The following is a 17,238-nucleotide window of genomic DNA, read 5'->3' on the forward strand; positions in this document are numbered from 1 at the left end:
TCATCAAGCAGGAGCAACAATCTTAGGTCAACCAAACTGTACGTGACAACTCTGGAAACTCAAGGGTGCAGAGTAAAGTGAGTGCCAGCATTAAATACACATCTCATAAAATAATAGAGTGTTAAGGAGATACTCAAGTGTTGAAGTCATAAACTATTTACAAGTTCAAATTCTCTAACTGAAAAATTTCAACTCACGGGATCTTTAGAGCAACTTATAAGAATACTTACAACATCACAGTCTTTGGAACAATTCACCATTGTAACATTCAAAGTATGAAAGTCTGTATAGTTATCTTTTTCATCCAGACATTCGATTGCATAACAAAAGTCCTCTTCCAAATACTTTATTAGAGATTGGCCAGGATTCAACACTGATACTTCTTGAAACACACACACATCATCCTTTTCTAGAATAAATAAATAAATAAATAAATAAATAAATAAATAAATAAATAAACAAACGAATTAATGAATATTTTTAAAACCCCACAATGTTGCATTTTGTATTTACCAATCAATAGATAAAACTTATATTAATAATTATATTTTCATTATGATGAACCAAATTTTCAAGGTCAAGTAACATATTACATATTTCTAGCAATGCAAGAATGTATTTAGCAACATCAGTAACACAGATATCACTTAGTGTATATTATATACCATACAGGTATCCCTGTAAAATCACTTATATTAGCATGCTTCAAGAGACATATCTTATAGCAACTTCAAAAGATGAGAAAAATATTACTGTCCCTTCTCCAGACATAGATCATGACCATTGGATGAATATAACATCTAATTCAATAATAGTAGTACCCTTCATGGTGGGATTCTGTAACATTTTTCATTTCTGTGATTATTATGTTAATAGAAATAAACTGTGACATATTAGAACAGGCTGGAAGAGGGTTGGATCTAGCCCAGAGCTCTCCTTGTCTCTAATTCTGAGGTTCTCTTTTAATTTGCACATTAAAAAATTTTTGAAGCAGTTTAACCCTTTGAAGAAATATTCTTCATTCTATGAACCACTAATACATAGTGTGAAAATATAACATTTCATGCTTTTAAATGCTAATACTGATAATCACACAGAGAACAAAAATATCTTCACAATTTTAGATACCATGTTTTAAAGTAATACAGAAAACAAATTCTAGTGTCCTCTTAAAAGTGCTATAGTAGAAATAATTCCTTTTTCCATCTTATCAAATTTCTCAGATCATTTTGAGATATTATGAACAAAAATAATAATTGTTTAAAGAAGACTCACAATTGAATTACTATCTAATATTTTTCAAAGAAAATATGAATATGTTTAAATATACAAGTGCTAAACAACAGACATCAATAATAAGCATGTGTTATTTAAAAAGTATTTTTAAAAATATTTACCACAGAGGTACTGTACACATCCACAGTCAGTCTGAAAGGTTTGATCTATTGTGGCAAATTCTCCCTATTGGAAAGAAATTATCAAGTGACTTATCATGATCATTTTGAGAATAAACATTATAAATAGTGGTACCCAGGTAGACACTTGTGGAAATACTTCACCAACCTGCTGGTCGCATGTTGAAACCCCTCTCTATCTTACACATGAGACAAGGCGTCTCACGTCTCTTCAGGGCTCAACCTTCCAACTAATCTAGGGAGCCAGCTTGCTCTGAAGATCTATCTTTGTCCTTATATGCCAGTAATACAGGTGATGTGTCTGCCTGGCATTTACATAGGCGCTCTGTTTCCTAACTCTGGGCTTTACACTTGTGAGGTAAAGTTAGCCACTGAACCATCTCCACAGCACAGACCATTCAATCTCTTTGTACTCCAATTTCCTTATCCATCAAATTTGTTGATTACAGTATTCTAAAGGGCAAAGCAGTGAGTCTAGGAGAGTGTCTAATTGCCAACTCAGGAGTAGGACTACATAAGGATTTGACTCACTCTTTACTGGTTATACAGACAAGTACACAGTATTTTACCAATCTCTGCCTTGTCTTTCTCATCCACAAAACATATATAATGTAACCAATGGCCAGTTAGTTTTGGTGAAAGAAATAAATGGGTCAGTGTATGTAATGAGGTCAGGATTGAGGTGGCACACACACCCACCCAGCCCACCTTGAGTACTGTATAACCTGTAGCTATTAGTAAGCTTATGCCATGAATGAGGCTCAAACCTCACCCTGTTGGAAACAATTTAGCATCCTCTAAGCAATCACAGGACTAGGCTTAAACAGTCAAGAATTTGCTTGTAAGTATTTCCTTTTCCACTGTGCTTTTAATCTTTATAACACATATTAAAAACGGAATTTGATTCTTCACATGAAGAATTTATTCTACTAAAATTATACTACTATCTTATAGTTATTTGTTCCTGCTAGCTAATATGTTACATTTTGTGGTGCTTTCTAAATTATACTTTCATAAGTGTTAATTCATTTGCTGCTTTATGACTTTAATCTAAAGACAATTCTAACAAGATGGGAAATAAAAAATCTTCTAATGGAATTAAAAAATGATTAATCAAATCAGTAGCCTTCCTCTACTTAAAGGATAAATGGGCTGAGAAAGAAATTAGGGAAATGACACCCTTCACAATAGTCACAAGTAATATAAAATATATTGGTATGACTCTAACCAAGCAAGTGAAAGATCTCTACGACAAGAACTTCAAGTCTCTGAAAAAAGAAATTGAAGATCTCAGAAGATGGAAAGATCGCCCATGCTTATGGATCAACCTGACATAGTAAAAACGGCCATCTTACCAAAAGCAATCTACAGATTCAATGCAATCCCCATCAAAATTCCAACTCAATTCTTCACAGAAATAGAAAGAGTAATTCTCAAATTCATCTGGAATAACAAAAAACCCAGGAAAACGAAAACTATTCTCAACAATAAGAGAACTTCTGGGGGAATCACCATCCCTGACCTCAAGCAGTACTTCAGATCAATAGTGATAAAAATAAAACACCATAGTATTGGTACAGGGACAGACAGGTAGATCAATGAAATAGAGTTGAAAACCCAGAATTACACCACACACCTATGATTAGCTGATCTTTGACAAAAAGCCAAAACCATCCAGTGGAAAAAAGACAGCATATTCAACAAATGGTGCTGGTTCAAGTGGCAGTAAGCATGTAGATGAATGCAAATCAATCCATTCTTATCTCCTTATATAAAGCTCAAGTTCAAGTGGATAAAGGACTGCCATATAAAACCAGATACACTGAACTCAAGAAGTTAGACTTCAGAGAGCCAAATGACCCTATTAAAAATGCATATACTCAGCTATTAAAACCAATGAATTCATGAAATTCATAGGCAAATGAATGGAACTAGAAAATATCATCCTGAATGAGGTAACCCAATCACACACACACACACACACACACACACACACACACACACAAAACCCACCATGCTATATACTCACTAGTAAGTGGATATGAAGCTAAAGAAGGATGACCTAAGTATAGATGCTTCAGTCTTTCTTAGAAGGGGAAACAAAAATATTAATAGGAGGAAATACGGAGACAAAGTTTGGAGCAGAGACTGAAGGAAAGGCCATCCAGACACTGCCCCACCTAGGGATCCAGCCCATATACATATAGCCACCAAACCCAGTCAATATCGCTGATACAAGGAGTGCATGCTGTCTGATATAGCTGTCTGCCAGAGCATGACAAATACAGAGGTGGATGCTCATAGGCAACCACTGAACCAATGGAGGAGTTAGAGAAAGGATTGAAGGAGCTGAAGAGGTTTGCAACCCCATAAGAACAACAATGCCAACCAACCAGAGCTCCCAGGGACTAAACCACCATCCAAAGAGTACACATGAGACAGACCCAAGGCTCCAACCACATATGTAGCAGAGGATGGCCTTGTTAGGCACCAAGGGGAGGAGAAGCCCTTGGTCCTGCCAAAGCTGGACCTCCCGGTGTAAGGGAATGTCAGGGCAAGGAGGTGGGAAAAGGTGGGAGAATGTGTGGGGGAACACCCTCATAGAAGAAGGGTGAAGGGGAATGGGATAGGGGGTTTATGGATGGGAAACCAAGAAAGGGGCTAACATTTGAAATGTAAATAAAAAATCCAATAAAAAATTTTAAAAATAAAATAAATGTTGAAAAAATGGGGTACAGAGCTAAACAAAGAATTCTCAACTGATGAATCTCAAATGTCTGAGAGGCATCTAAAGAAATGTTCAACATCCTTAGTAATAAAGGTAATACAAATCAAAAGGACACTGAGATTCCACCTCACACCAGTAAGAATGGCTAAGATCAAAAACTTAGGTGACAGCAGATGCTGGTGAGGATGTGGAGAGAACATTCCTCCATTGTTCATGGAACTGCAAGCTGGTACAATCACTCTGAAAATCAGTCTGTGGTTCCTCAGAAAATTTGACATATTACTACCTGAGGACCCAGCTATACCACTCGTGGGCATATACCCAAAAGATGCTCCAGCATATAACAAAGACACGTGCTCCACTATGTTAATAGCAGCCTTATTTATAATAGCCAGAAGCTGGAAAGAACCCAGATGTCCCTCAACAGAGGAATGGATACAGAATATGTGGTTCATTTACATAATTGAGTACTACTCAGCTATTAAAAAACAATGACTTCATGAAATCTGCAGGCAAATGGATAGATCTAGAAAATATCAACCTGAGTGAGGTAACCCAGTCAGAAAAAAACACAGATGGTATGTACTCACTGATAAGCAGATATTAGGGGGAAAATCTCAGAATACCCATGATACAACTCACAGACCATATGAAGCTCAAGAAGAAGGAAGATCAAAGTATGAACAATTCAGTCCTATGTAGAAGGGGGAACAAAATAATTATGGGAGGTAGAGAGTAGGAGGAACTTGGGAGGATGAGAGGAAGGGGAGAGGAAGGTGGGGCAGGATCAGGTGTGGGAGGAGACAAGGGAGAAGTATAGAGAATCAGGAAATTGAATGGAGGTGTGTAGCAGTGGGGATTGTTGGGAAACTGGGAGTAGCCACTAGACAGTCCCATATGCCAGGAAAGCAAGAGTCTCCCAGGACCCAACAGGCATGGCATTACCTGAAATACTCAACAAACGGGAGAGAGACCATATCCAGGTTAGGCATGGCCCCCGGTTGAGGGATGGAGCTACCCACCCATCTTAAAAATGTTAACACAGAATTGCTCCAGTCTAAAGGAAATACAGGGACAAAGAGTGGAGCAGATACTGAAGGAAAGGCCATTCAGAGCCTGCCCCACCTGGGGATCCATCCCATAAGCAGACACCAAGTCTGATGCTGATTGATGATGCCAAGAAGCACTTACTGACAGGAGCCTGATATAGTTGTTTCCTGAGAGACTCTGCCAGACCCTGACCAATAGAGATGTGGATGCTCACAACCAACCATCGGACTTAGCATGAGGACTGCAAACCCATAGGAAGAACATTATCAACAAACCAGACCTCCCAATGTTCCCAGGGACTAAACCACCAACCAAAGAGTACACATAGAGGGACTCATGAGTCCAGCTGCATATGTAGCAGAGGATGGCCTTGTCTGGCATCAATAGGAGGAGAAACCCTTGGTCCTGTGGAGGTTTGATGTCCCAGCATAAGGGAATGCTAGTGTGGTGAGACATGAGTGGGTGGGTGGGTGGGTGAGTTCCCTCATAGAAGCAGAGGGGAGGAGGAATGGGATGGGGGGTTGCAGAGGGGAAACCCAGAAGGGGGATATCATTTGAAATGTAAGGAAATAAAATAACCAATTAAAATGGAAAAAATTAGAAACATAATTACTATAAAGTTATTCTAAATCTTTAGCAATCTCTGTAAATCATATATAACATCATCTGAGCAAGTATAAAGTTAGATGACATTAACAATAACATAGTGACGTGCAAAGAGGAAACCCACTGTGTGATACTATGCCTCATTGGTTTCCCAAAGAAGCTTGGGTCTTAGATATCTGAATGGGATTTCTGGAAGTACACATTAAGCAACAGAGGAAAATGAAAATATAAGAATGTCTTTTTGGAAGACATTATCTGTTCTAAGAAATGAGGACAGGGATATATCTTCTTTTCTAAGTCTAATTACATAAGATGAAATATTTGATGAAAAGACATATAAAGCACTATTAGTCACACTCTGTTAATAGCTGTCATCAGTCACCCCAGTTATTTTAGAATATTAAATCCTTGAAATGTTTCTCTTTACATAGTCATAGATAACTCAAGGAAAAAGAAAGAGAAGAGACAACAGTTACACGTTTATACCTACTCTTCCTCTATAAAGGACATATTGGAAGTACACTGTTTGGAGGAGTTATTTGAGATGCCTTTCAATATTAAAATAACATTTTTCCAGTATTCTGCTTCATTTAAAGCACCTTCAGTACTATAATATTAGTAAATTGGATTGTCTATTAAATAATTACATATTATTTTAGGAATCCCTTTTTTGGTACATCTTACTCTGTAACTCTAGTTGGCCTGTAACTCACCATGTAGCCATGCTGGCTTCTAATCCCCAGAGAGAGATCCACCTGCCTCTGCGTTACAAGTACTGGGATAAAAGATGCATAAGACCTTAAAAGGCCACTTTGTTAAGTAAAATATAAAAGGTTAACTATTACATAATATGGTTAGTTTAATCTGTGTCAACATAACATAACGAGAACAGTTCTAAAATTGTAAACATTTATAAAATCCAGAAATGAGGCAGATAAAGGGAGGAGATACTGATTTGAACAAAACAATAAGGCAACCAAAAATACACATCCTTACCACTTCACAAGTTGGCGTGACAAGATTTTCACAGTTGCATTCTAGAAGGGCAGAAAGCCAAGATGGTTACCTGACTCAGAACACATCAACTCATTATTACCAAACTTTGAGGTAGAAAATGAGTTTACCGCAATGCCAGTTTGGGCAACACTGTCCGGATACATTTTCTTTCACCAGATTCATATCTTTTGCACACACGAGTAATGGTGGGGGACAAAGTTCTGGCTCGCAAACTAGGAAGCAAAATCAAATGGGTAAAGGTGAATCTCAGGAACTTGCATGTCCTTGTTAGTGAGCTGTCATTTCCACGGTGTGCACGGTTTCTGGCTCCCAGCAGTTGCTCCTTCCACCTCCCTCCCACCTGCCAAGTCCTCCTGAGGGTAGCATGAATGCCTATTTAGACTTAGTAACTGAGCTATCTAGCTTAGCTCATCCTAGGAAGACTCAAGACAAGGGCGTCTGCACTAACACTGCCACTAACACACATCAGACTTCTTAAATATCTCTTTTTGGACCTTTCATACACACATTTAAACGTTTTAAAATAGGGTAAATGTTTAAAAATGAGCTTACCACAGTAGTACTGAGGACAGCATAAATGTGTAGTATTGAGATTCACTGTGAGGAATTCCCCATCAGTACATTGTGGAGTCAGTTCAGTGCATGTCTTACAAACTGAAGGTTAAAAAGCAAACATCAAAGTCACATTGTGCTAGAATCAAATTCAGGATTAGTTCAGATTATAATCCAAATCAAAGTAGAGTGTAATATGCTTCCTTGGGAAGTAGGAAAATAATGCATAGCTCTTCATTGCCTAAACACGCAACTTTATGCTTTCTAAGCACAATGCAAAAGATGACATCTATCAAAATTATAAGCCATTTACCAGCAGAATAATTTATTCTTACTGAAAGCAAACTACCGATGATTAATTTACTACCTTTAATTATTTTTCTTAGAACTGGAAGAGCTTGAAGGGGCTCGAGACCCCATATGTACAACAATGCCAAGCAACCAGAGCTTCCAGGGACTAAGCCACTACCTAAAGACTATACATGGACTGACCCTGGACTCTGACCTCATAGGTAGCAATGAATATTCTAGTAAGATCACCAGTGGAAGGGGAAGCCCTTGGTCCTGCTAAGACTGAACCCCCTGTGAACGTGATTGTTGGGGGGAGGGTGGCAGTGGGGGGAAGATGGGGAGGGGAACACCCAGAAAGAAGGGGAGGGGGAGGGATTAGGGGGATCTTTGCCCGGAAACCAGGAAAGGGAATAACACTCAAAATGTATATAAGAAATACTCAAGTTAATAAAAAAAAGTATAATTATTTTTCTTCCATTGATTAGTCTCACTTATGGTTGGACAATGCACTAGGAACTTGCCCAGTCATCCCTCCAAGATCTGAAAAATGTCTGAATGACTCTGACGAATGACTCATCCACAGAGTTCTTGCAGAGACTGTTAATAAAGGGGCCTCATACTGACCAGCTACCGTGTGGGAAAACTCATGTCTGTTTAATCAGAATCTCTTTCTATGGAAATGGAATGAGAAACAGAGGCACAACAGGACAGGGAACTGAGAGAATTGCCATCTCTTCTTGCTCTTGAGGTTTTGTATTTGCCCCGATATCTCTGTTCAAACTTAATCTAGCCACTTACAGTCACAGAAGCTTAAAGGAATTATGGGAGATGTTGTCTGATGCCTGGTATGATAATTCACTTGATTTGGAGGTGGGGCTAAAGGAGGAGTGGAGTTCTTCATATTATTCACTCCCTACTTCATAAAACAATACTTTCTGCTGCTACATCCCGTAATTTTTTAATACTCCTATCCTCTCTAGGGACCATCATCATTCACAGATGATATGTAGAAATTAAGTTTTATTATGGTATTGCATGCCTTAGTACAGTGCATTATTGTAGTCTTCTAGAAAAACCCATGCTAAGGTTTCTTTTTAAAAGATAGATATTTGCCACTTAAAGAAAAGTCTTGGCTTCATTATTTTGATTATGGTTGGACAGCTACTGAGAGTTTTGTTGATGGAATAAGTACTGGCTATAATAATATTAAGAGTAATTTACAGTGTACTCTGTTTTCTACCCTTTTTGTTCAGTTCAATTCCTACTATATGACATAATGCTGCTTGCCAAAAGTCCCATGAAATTCACAGAAAATAGAAGTTCCCCATATCCTTTCTCTTCTTACTGCATCTTGTCTTGAGAGCACTCACCACAGGAAGGGTAGAAACAGCAAGGTTCTCCTTGTCGGACTTGAAGCACAAACTGGTCATCTCTGCAAACTGGGGTTGAAATACTGGGACATCTCAAGGTATCACATTCTGCGGAACCACAAATGTGTTTGAAAATTTGTAAAAGTGAGACAATAAAATGAATTAAAATAAGATATCGGGGTTGGGGATTTAGCTCAGTTGTAGAGCGCTTGCCTAGCAAGCACAAGGCCCTGGGTTCGGTCCCCAGCTCTGGAAAAAAAAAAAACAAGATATCATTTTTTCCTATTTGAATTGAGTGGCAATCTTAACAAAAAGGCATTTTTAGGAATTAGCAACTTCACAATCTTTTATGACGAATCCATTCTTAGATTCCCACTGGAAGAGGGTCCAATCAGTGATTCGGCATGGATTAGTTAAGTCTTACTTTCCCCAATAGATTAACTTACCACATTCATACTGTGGGCAACAAGAAAGAGCACTATAGCCAATGATCAACTTCTGGCTACTTGTGCATATTGGGATAGTCCTGTCACACAAAGTCATGTCACAACCTAGAAATAAACAGCAGAGTGTTACAGTTGTACTGAGTGCAACTGGGGTCTTCTGACGCCAACTCAGAGGGGGCAACTGGCTCTGACAAATGTGTTTTCACTCTGCAATGGGGCCCATCCAGCCCCAAACTAGAAAGACCAGCTCCAAGGATTCTCTGGAATTTTCTTACATCTCTTATCGTCATGAGTCAGAGATTCTGAGTCCCGCCTTTTGTCCTAAGTTAGTGTGTATTATTAATATTTGCTGGCAAGTTTTTTTTACATATATTCACACAACTTGCCTTGGAAAAAAGTCATTGAGGAAGTACTTCACTGTTACCCTGACATGCTTTTCAGACTGAGTATCTACATGGTTCCAGTTTACATACATACCACAGACTTTTTTAGAACAGCAGGTCAGCTTATCAACAATGCCTATGACCACTTCAGCTTCTCGTTCACAGATGGGGGAAGGTTCTTCTTCGCAGACTGGCTCTATAGGAATAATGTTTCCATCCTCCAGGCATTTGTAGAGGGCACATTCATCAATGCCACCATTCCAAATCTCCCCAGCACTGTGGGGGTGATCTTCACTGTCAGTGCATACTTCAAAAGACCAGCCATGTTATTTCATTTACAACTGTGCACTAAAGCAAGTCAAGTCATGGTGAGCTTTTTTTTTTTTTTTTTTTTGACAGTGACCTGATCCAACAATATAGCAACAAGTCATGAATCTATTCTTTATCAGATTCCTTTTGTTCTTTCTTTGGTTAATACACTGAATTTTTCATTAACCAAAGTTAATATTTAACCAAAGTCATATTACTATTTTCTACAACCTTCCACAGTCACTTTCCTCACTGGCAGCCACAATTTGGTTTCTGAAAGTGTCCCTATACTTCTAGTGTACCTGCCCTTCCATTTAACTATTAACAAAATTACTTTTGTTCTTGCTGTAATTAAGACCCATGTGTCTGATAAAGTGCTATGCTGCAACTTCTAGAATTCTTTGATTTTTATATCTGCCACCGTCATGAAGATAATATGCTAAAATAACAAGCATGAACTTGGAGTACTTGAGTATTTTCCCCTATATCATGATGCTATCTACCGTTTCCTGTGTTCTCTTATTCTCAGGGCACTGAATGCACAAAAAATGCTTTTTTTAATTACATTTTCTCTCTCAGTCCTGACCTTCAGGACTAAGTTCCATTAATTTCTTAATTTTACTGATACATATCCTGAGAGTCACGGAGACAAAAATATATCTCTACATGAAATACTTAAATTGATCCCACAAAATACTTTAATTCTCAATTTACCTCATTTTTCCTAGTTATTAATATACACACACATAAAAACCGGACCATCATCACAAAAGATTTTAATTTTAACTCTAACTAAAGTGATATTAAAAGCAAACTATGATTTTATTTTCTTCCAACACCTGTCATCTTTGACAGGTGAATTTCTCTCAACATATATTTCTAATACCTAAAAGATCTTATATGTCACATATTTGTGTGATTGCTGCATCACTGAGCAATCATTTCATACTCTAATTCTTACCACATTCTTGCTCTGGGATGCATAGAGTTTTATCTGGCCGGTGAAGAATGGTTCCATCCTTGCACACACAGTCTTCTCTCAAATTCAGACAAGAGGAATGTCCATAGAACCATTTATTAAGACACGTTCTTGCTTCACATGGTCTCACACAGGGCTGGTATTCCTTTCCCTCTGGGCAGCTCAGAGCTGTAGACAATAAAGGATAAAAAGTTTTTAATAATCGTTATCTTGGTAAATTCTGGTTGAGAGAGAGGTCAGCTTGTTTTATAGAGAACTACATAAGCACAAATAAAAGCATTCTTCAAGTATCTAGATAGTATTCAATGTTGCAATTGTATTTATTTAATTGATATCATATTCAGTCCAATATTCAGTCCAAGTCACTTTCACATAACTATAGAGTTAACTATAACAAAGTACCTGCTCCATGCAGCCAGAAGACATATTATTTCTCTACCGGATAAACACAGAAACACTCTTTAAATGTGTAACTCCAAAAAGAACAAAAAAGAAAAACTTCTTCCTATAGAGGTTCAGCCATTTACTGCTAAGCATTTTCTAGATGATGTTTTAGAAAATTCTTGTCAATTTCCACTGTTCTTAAAAAAAAAAAACATGCTATTCAAAAACAAATACTCAGCTTGTAGAAGATGATATAAATGAATAAGATCTTAATGGGAGACAATCTTACATTGTCTATTGAACCTGGAGATGGTAGATATTAATGATTGAAAAAGGAATGGAGATTCCCCTGCTAACACAGTGGACAGGAGGATGGTGCACAAAATGGATTCCTCTTATGTCTAAAGCTTGGTGATACCACCTGCACTGTGTTGTTTTCCTTTCTTCCACTCACTTTAGATTTACTAAGTTATTTTATAACAAAGGGTGGAAGGAGAAAGGATTGTAAGGAGGAGAATGTTCTATGATGTTTAGAAGTCCTCACTGTGCTAGAGTTAACTCACGGCAGTAGTCAGGTGTACGCCACTGAATGCAGATATCAAACTTGTTGCACAGAGCCACGTATGCAGAGACTGCATCGCATTCATAGCTCCAGAAGTAGGTGTAGTTGATCCACATCTTTTCACAGAAGTCCCTTGGTGAGACCTATAGATGCATTTTACCATAGAATATATTATGTTATTTTTGACCTTCTCAAAGGCCCTGAGTTAACCCAAAACCATTTGACAAACCAGGGAGAGCATGACTTTGGGTGCCATTCCATAGGTTGCAGAGGCAAAAGATCAATGCAAGTTTAAGGCCAGCCTGGTCTACATAACAAGTCAAGTTAGCTAGGGCTATATAGTAATGCTCTGCTTCAAATAAAGTTAAAATAATCAGAGTAGCAAATTAATGTCATTAAAGTTCCTCCTCAATCTCAGTCAAAAATAAATATTTTTGCCATGACAAAATAAACTTTTAAAAAGGAAATGAATTGATGATGGCTTTAAAATAGAGTTCAATAATAAAAACATGCATTGTGACTTATTTTCATGTGTATGCATTTAAAATATGTAAACACTTAATGATTACAATTCATCTAAATTTCAAAGTAAACTGACCTCCAGAATGACTGTTTTTGCCCACTTTGAGCCCTTTGTGCATTCCCCCAGGGAACTCATAGTCCAGGGTGACTACAGAATCTGTTCTTTTCTGTTTAATATAGTCATGCACCTTGAGTTCCTTCCCAAATACAACTTCTTTCGTCTTCATCCTAGATTCCCCTTCACCTGTATCTAATGTTTCAAACTGCCTTGATATTAGTCCTTGCATAGACTTTTATACCAAATACTTTATATACGATATTCTCTTATATACTTTATACCAAATTCTCTTATATACAATATTTTCTTTGTCTAGATCTTTCTCTTCCTTGTTTCTGGCTTCTTGTGCTTCTATACAGGTCAGATATGTACATATCCCTAAAGGCTTTTCCAAGGCTGGGTTCAAATGTATCTCCCTACCTTGTATTATAAATGTCTGTTCACAAATTCTCCTCCTTTTAGATTTGTTGAAGGCCTAAGGAGGACTTATTTGTGTACCTCAGGATTCTAGCACCATGCCTATTATATGCTAAAGTCACTAACTCCATTAAATGGCTTACCAAATTCTGTTCCAGTTTGCCCTTTTTCTTTAAAAAAAATTAATAGAGACTCTTAAAATATTTACTCATTACTTGAACTGAGAAATCAAGAGAAAAGTCAATTAAGCTGAGGAAACAAGGGAACACAAAGATCAATTAAGTTTACTGTGATGGCCATGTTATAGGAATATACACCCTAGACTGTAGCATTGTAAGAATGGATTAAAACTTCATTGTCTTAACTTCTACACGTGATTATCAAACATCATTTATCTCATTCAGCTAGAGGAACTGAATTTATTTGTGGGAAAGAATTTTATTTCCCTAAAATTTATACAATTCTAACAAAACATAACAGAAAAAAACAATAATTATCTTTCCTCCTCCTATAAGTTCATAAGAATAAGAGTCACTGAGTTTCTAAGTACTGACAGAAGAATGGGGGAGAACTTATTCTGAGTAGAAGAACGCCATGGCAGGAATGGGAGTCTATTGATGCCTTTTCCCTTCAGAAACTCCAATGAGATTGCTCTTGTTCCTGGCTGCCTTTAACTTACTTTCTCATGGCATGGAATGAAACCTTCTCTGTTCAATAACTCAATGCAATGGCTGCAGTCATACTCCGTACAATTCCTCACAGGTCTTCTCATGGTCACTTCAAATGATTTCTCAATTTCCCAGCTCCCAATAAATAACTCTATGTCTTCCATGTTGGTAATGATCGTGCCATTCTGCATCCTGAGGTCATCATCTGGATCGTCATTGCAAATCCCTTGAAAGGACATGTGGCTTTTAGATGAAAAAACTTTTCACTATCACCAAACACAGGCAATGCAACTAAATGGACTTAATATTTTCTTCTGAAAGCATGAATAATTGATTTTAATGAGATTATAAACAGCTGAATTTGTATATCTTTTGACTATTATGACCGTTTTTAATAAATTATATATGTTAAATGAATATGAAAAAAATCTTGTATATGAAGCTTCTGTTCCTACAGTCTTTAAGTTAAAATAAATTATATATATCCTAGAACAGCAAACATTTGATAAATGAATTCCATTCTTCCATTCTCCAAGGAAAACCTTGTCTAAATACACTAAATTTTCCCTTCAATAACTATTCCGTTATCTAGCTCAGGACATAACTCCAGGAATAGGTCATGTGGTGCTTAGTGCTAACTGTTGACTTAACAAGATGTAGAGCTATCTAGGAAACAACTTATGGACACACATTTCATTGACTGTCTAGCCTTTGTGCATGTCTATGAGAAAACACATGGCCCGGCTTTACTGATGTGGGAAGATCCACAATAAATTTAAAGGCACTGTTCCTTTTTTTGGGTCCTAGACTACCTAGAAAGAACAAAGGAAGATGAGCATGAACATTCATCACACTCTGCTTCCTGCTGTGACCATGGTGCAGCCAGATGCTTCAAGCTTCTGCCATCTTGATTTCCCTGCCATTGTGCACTATAATCTTCAACTTGGAATCAGAATAAATATTGTCCCTTAGATTGCTTTTGTTTGGATATTTTATAACAGCAATAGAGGAAGAAACTAAGAGAGTTTGGCTTGGTGTAATCCCAATTGACAATACAGACATTAACAGTAAGAGATGGTGGCTGCCACTTGAAGAACAAAGATATATTCAATATTAGGATATCACAGTCAGTACTTGAACTAGGATTGGTGGTTAGAGATAATCTTCCTTCCAAGTATTCTGACTTATTTTAATTCTATAGCCTTAAGGCTATTTGAGGAAGTTCATACATATTAGTTTACTCTTCATTAGTGAAGGGTAAACTCAAGCAAAGTATACAGAGATGCCCCAAGGGCCCTGATTAAACTTCACCCAAGTCCCACCCCACATTAACCTTTAATTTTCTTTAATTCTCAGGACTTTGTGCCATAAAACATGTGAATTAAACGTTTTATTTAAGCATCAAATCATAACTTAAAATCAGGACTATCAGCAAAGTAAAGATTTCTGGCTTCTGTAGATAATGTCATCATTATCATCAAAGAAGTCTTGGTTCCTTCTATGTATTTTTTCCATTAATTAATTAATTTATTTATTTACTTTACATCCTGTTCCCTCCTCTCTTATTCCTTTATGTCTAAACTTTTATAGTCAGAGATAGTGCTAAAAATATGTCCTTAGTTTCAAATACATTTCAAAAATATTTTTACTCTAGCCACCATTCAAGGGATTCACATGAAGAAGTTGGTGCCAACAATGGAGTCCCTTCTATAATCCTCTCAGTTTGGACCTCACTCTTTAGCTGGTGCTCAAACTAACAGTCCTGACAAAACACAAACATTACTTTAATTAACAGATATCTCCCACTGCAGACTCAAAGCAGTTAGGAACTGGGCTGTGACTAGCACAAAGGTAACCTTAGTATCTTTCCTATACCTCTTACTTAGAATCTAGTTAGCCAAATGACTAGCTTCACAAGAACAAATAAAATCATGAAAATCAAATAAAAATCAATCCACATACAAGAGGTGAATTTTACAAATAAATATAAATTCCCAAAGTTGACTTTATTACTCAATAACATTTAATTGATTTTTATACTCAATAATAACTGCTTCTAGAATGATGACATTATGTCACCACAAAAGTTTGTGCTAATTTAACATATTCTCAATAGTCAAGGAAAATGTAAATCATACTTAGCAAAATGATAATGTGTATGCAGTTCAAAAATGTAAATGCAAATGTAAATGTTATGTTTATATCATATCAGTCTGAAGGGTCATTATGTTGAACTTTCAAAGAGATACCAGATCTATTTTCAAATTCTTGTTATATGTCTGTAGATGTGTCTAGCTTGACTTATAATTCCTTATGTATATGTTAAACACTACAATAGTAATCCTCTGTATAATGGCAAACATGAACTGTATAGTTCATAATAAAACTGGTGTGAATATTTATAACAGTGAATTCTTCTAAGTTAGTATATGCTTTATTCAGATTTCAGACATAAAAATGAAAGAAAGAAACAAATATATAAAAAGCCTTTAACCTTTGTGTATCTTATTTTTATCACATAAATTAAGATAACCCTGGGACCAATTTCTTAATGCAGGTTATAGTTAAGTGAATTAAAATATAACTAACAACTTATGAACTTTCAGTAACATGAGTTATTACAAGTACATATAGTAAGATCCACAACTATGCATTTAAATAAAATATCTAACTTGAAATACTATTTCTTACTTCATTAGACTTTGTTGAAAGTCCTTGATTTCGAAAGTATTCACATATAGAATTAAAAATAAAGATCACATCTCAACCTGGGAGGTGGTCTATTTGGGTACAACACAGTGTAGTGTAAAAAGGAAAATACAGTTAAAATATGAGAGATTTCAAAATCAGTGCTCACCACAAAGCCCCTCTGTGTAAGATGACAAGTTAAATTGGGGGCCGAAGTGAATATCTATGATTCCTGTAAGGTGAGCCCACTTTATGATTAAGCCAGCAGGAGTAGTAATCACATACATTGTTCCAGAATCTTCTATGAACAGCTCATGACTTGAAAATGGCAAAGGCACAACAATAGAATCCACGTCTACCTAGAATAACATATGTAAAGCCCTTAGAAGAATATTTCTTAAAATAAAGAAGTTAAAATCAGGCTTTTATATAATGCCAAGTGTTTTAGTGTGTAAAATTTTACTTCTCTGTCATACCACACCTTCTGATACCTTCTAGTCTCTCTTGTTGACGCTTTACTATGCCTTAATATATTCAGTATTATCTCCTTGTATTTTGTTTTTTGTAAAGTAATTTTGTCTCACATATTTGCTTTGCAATTTTTTTGTAAGTAACAGCACTTTTGGTAAAATAACATCTCACCAATCCTCTGGTTCCTCATCTTCGTATCCTGTTACTGTGCCTCTTCCACCCACAGTTTTTAAGACTTCAGGAGTTATCTCCTGCACACAGCCTATTTGACCCTCTCTGTGTCATTTCTCTTTTGACTTTCTCTGATATATTACTCATAACC

General features: G+C 36.7%; 1 protein-coding gene across 2 annotated transcripts in view; it reads right to left on the reverse strand.

Moving 5' to 3' along the window:
* The window catches only part of Otogl (otogelin-like), a 162,782-nt gene that overhangs the window by 9,615 nt on the left and 135,929 nt on the right, over positions 1-17,238 (reverse strand). For both annotated transcript variants that reach the window (XM_087559476.1, XM_087559475.1), the window contains exons 42-53: positions 16,615-16,804; positions 13,769-13,983; positions 12,094-12,235; positions 11,129-11,314; positions 9,953-10,165; positions 9,476-9,580; positions 9,030-9,137; positions 7,369-7,470; positions 6,924-7,028; positions 6,796-6,836; positions 1,398-1,461; positions 231-409 (exon numbers count right to left, since the gene is read on the reverse strand). In XM_087559476.1, the coding sequence (XP_087415602.1) occupies positions 231-409; positions 1,398-1,461; positions 6,796-6,836; positions 6,924-7,028; positions 7,369-7,470; positions 9,030-9,137; positions 9,476-9,580; positions 9,953-10,165; positions 11,129-11,314; positions 12,094-12,235; positions 13,769-13,983; positions 16,615-16,804 (1,650 nt within the window). The remainder of the gene's footprint in view (positions 1-230; positions 410-1,397; positions 1,462-6,795; positions 6,837-6,923; positions 7,029-7,368; positions 7,471-9,029; positions 9,138-9,475; positions 9,581-9,952; positions 10,166-11,128; positions 11,315-12,093; positions 12,236-13,768; positions 13,984-16,614; positions 16,805-17,238) is intronic.

The sequence above is a fragment of the Rattus norvegicus genome, chromosome 7 (genome assembly GCF_021556685.1).
Source record: "Rattus norvegicus strain SHRSP/BbbUtx chromosome 7, alternate assembly SHRSP_T2T, whole genome shotgun sequence".
NCBI lineage: Eukaryota > Metazoa > Chordata > Mammalia > Rodentia > Muridae > Rattus > Rattus norvegicus.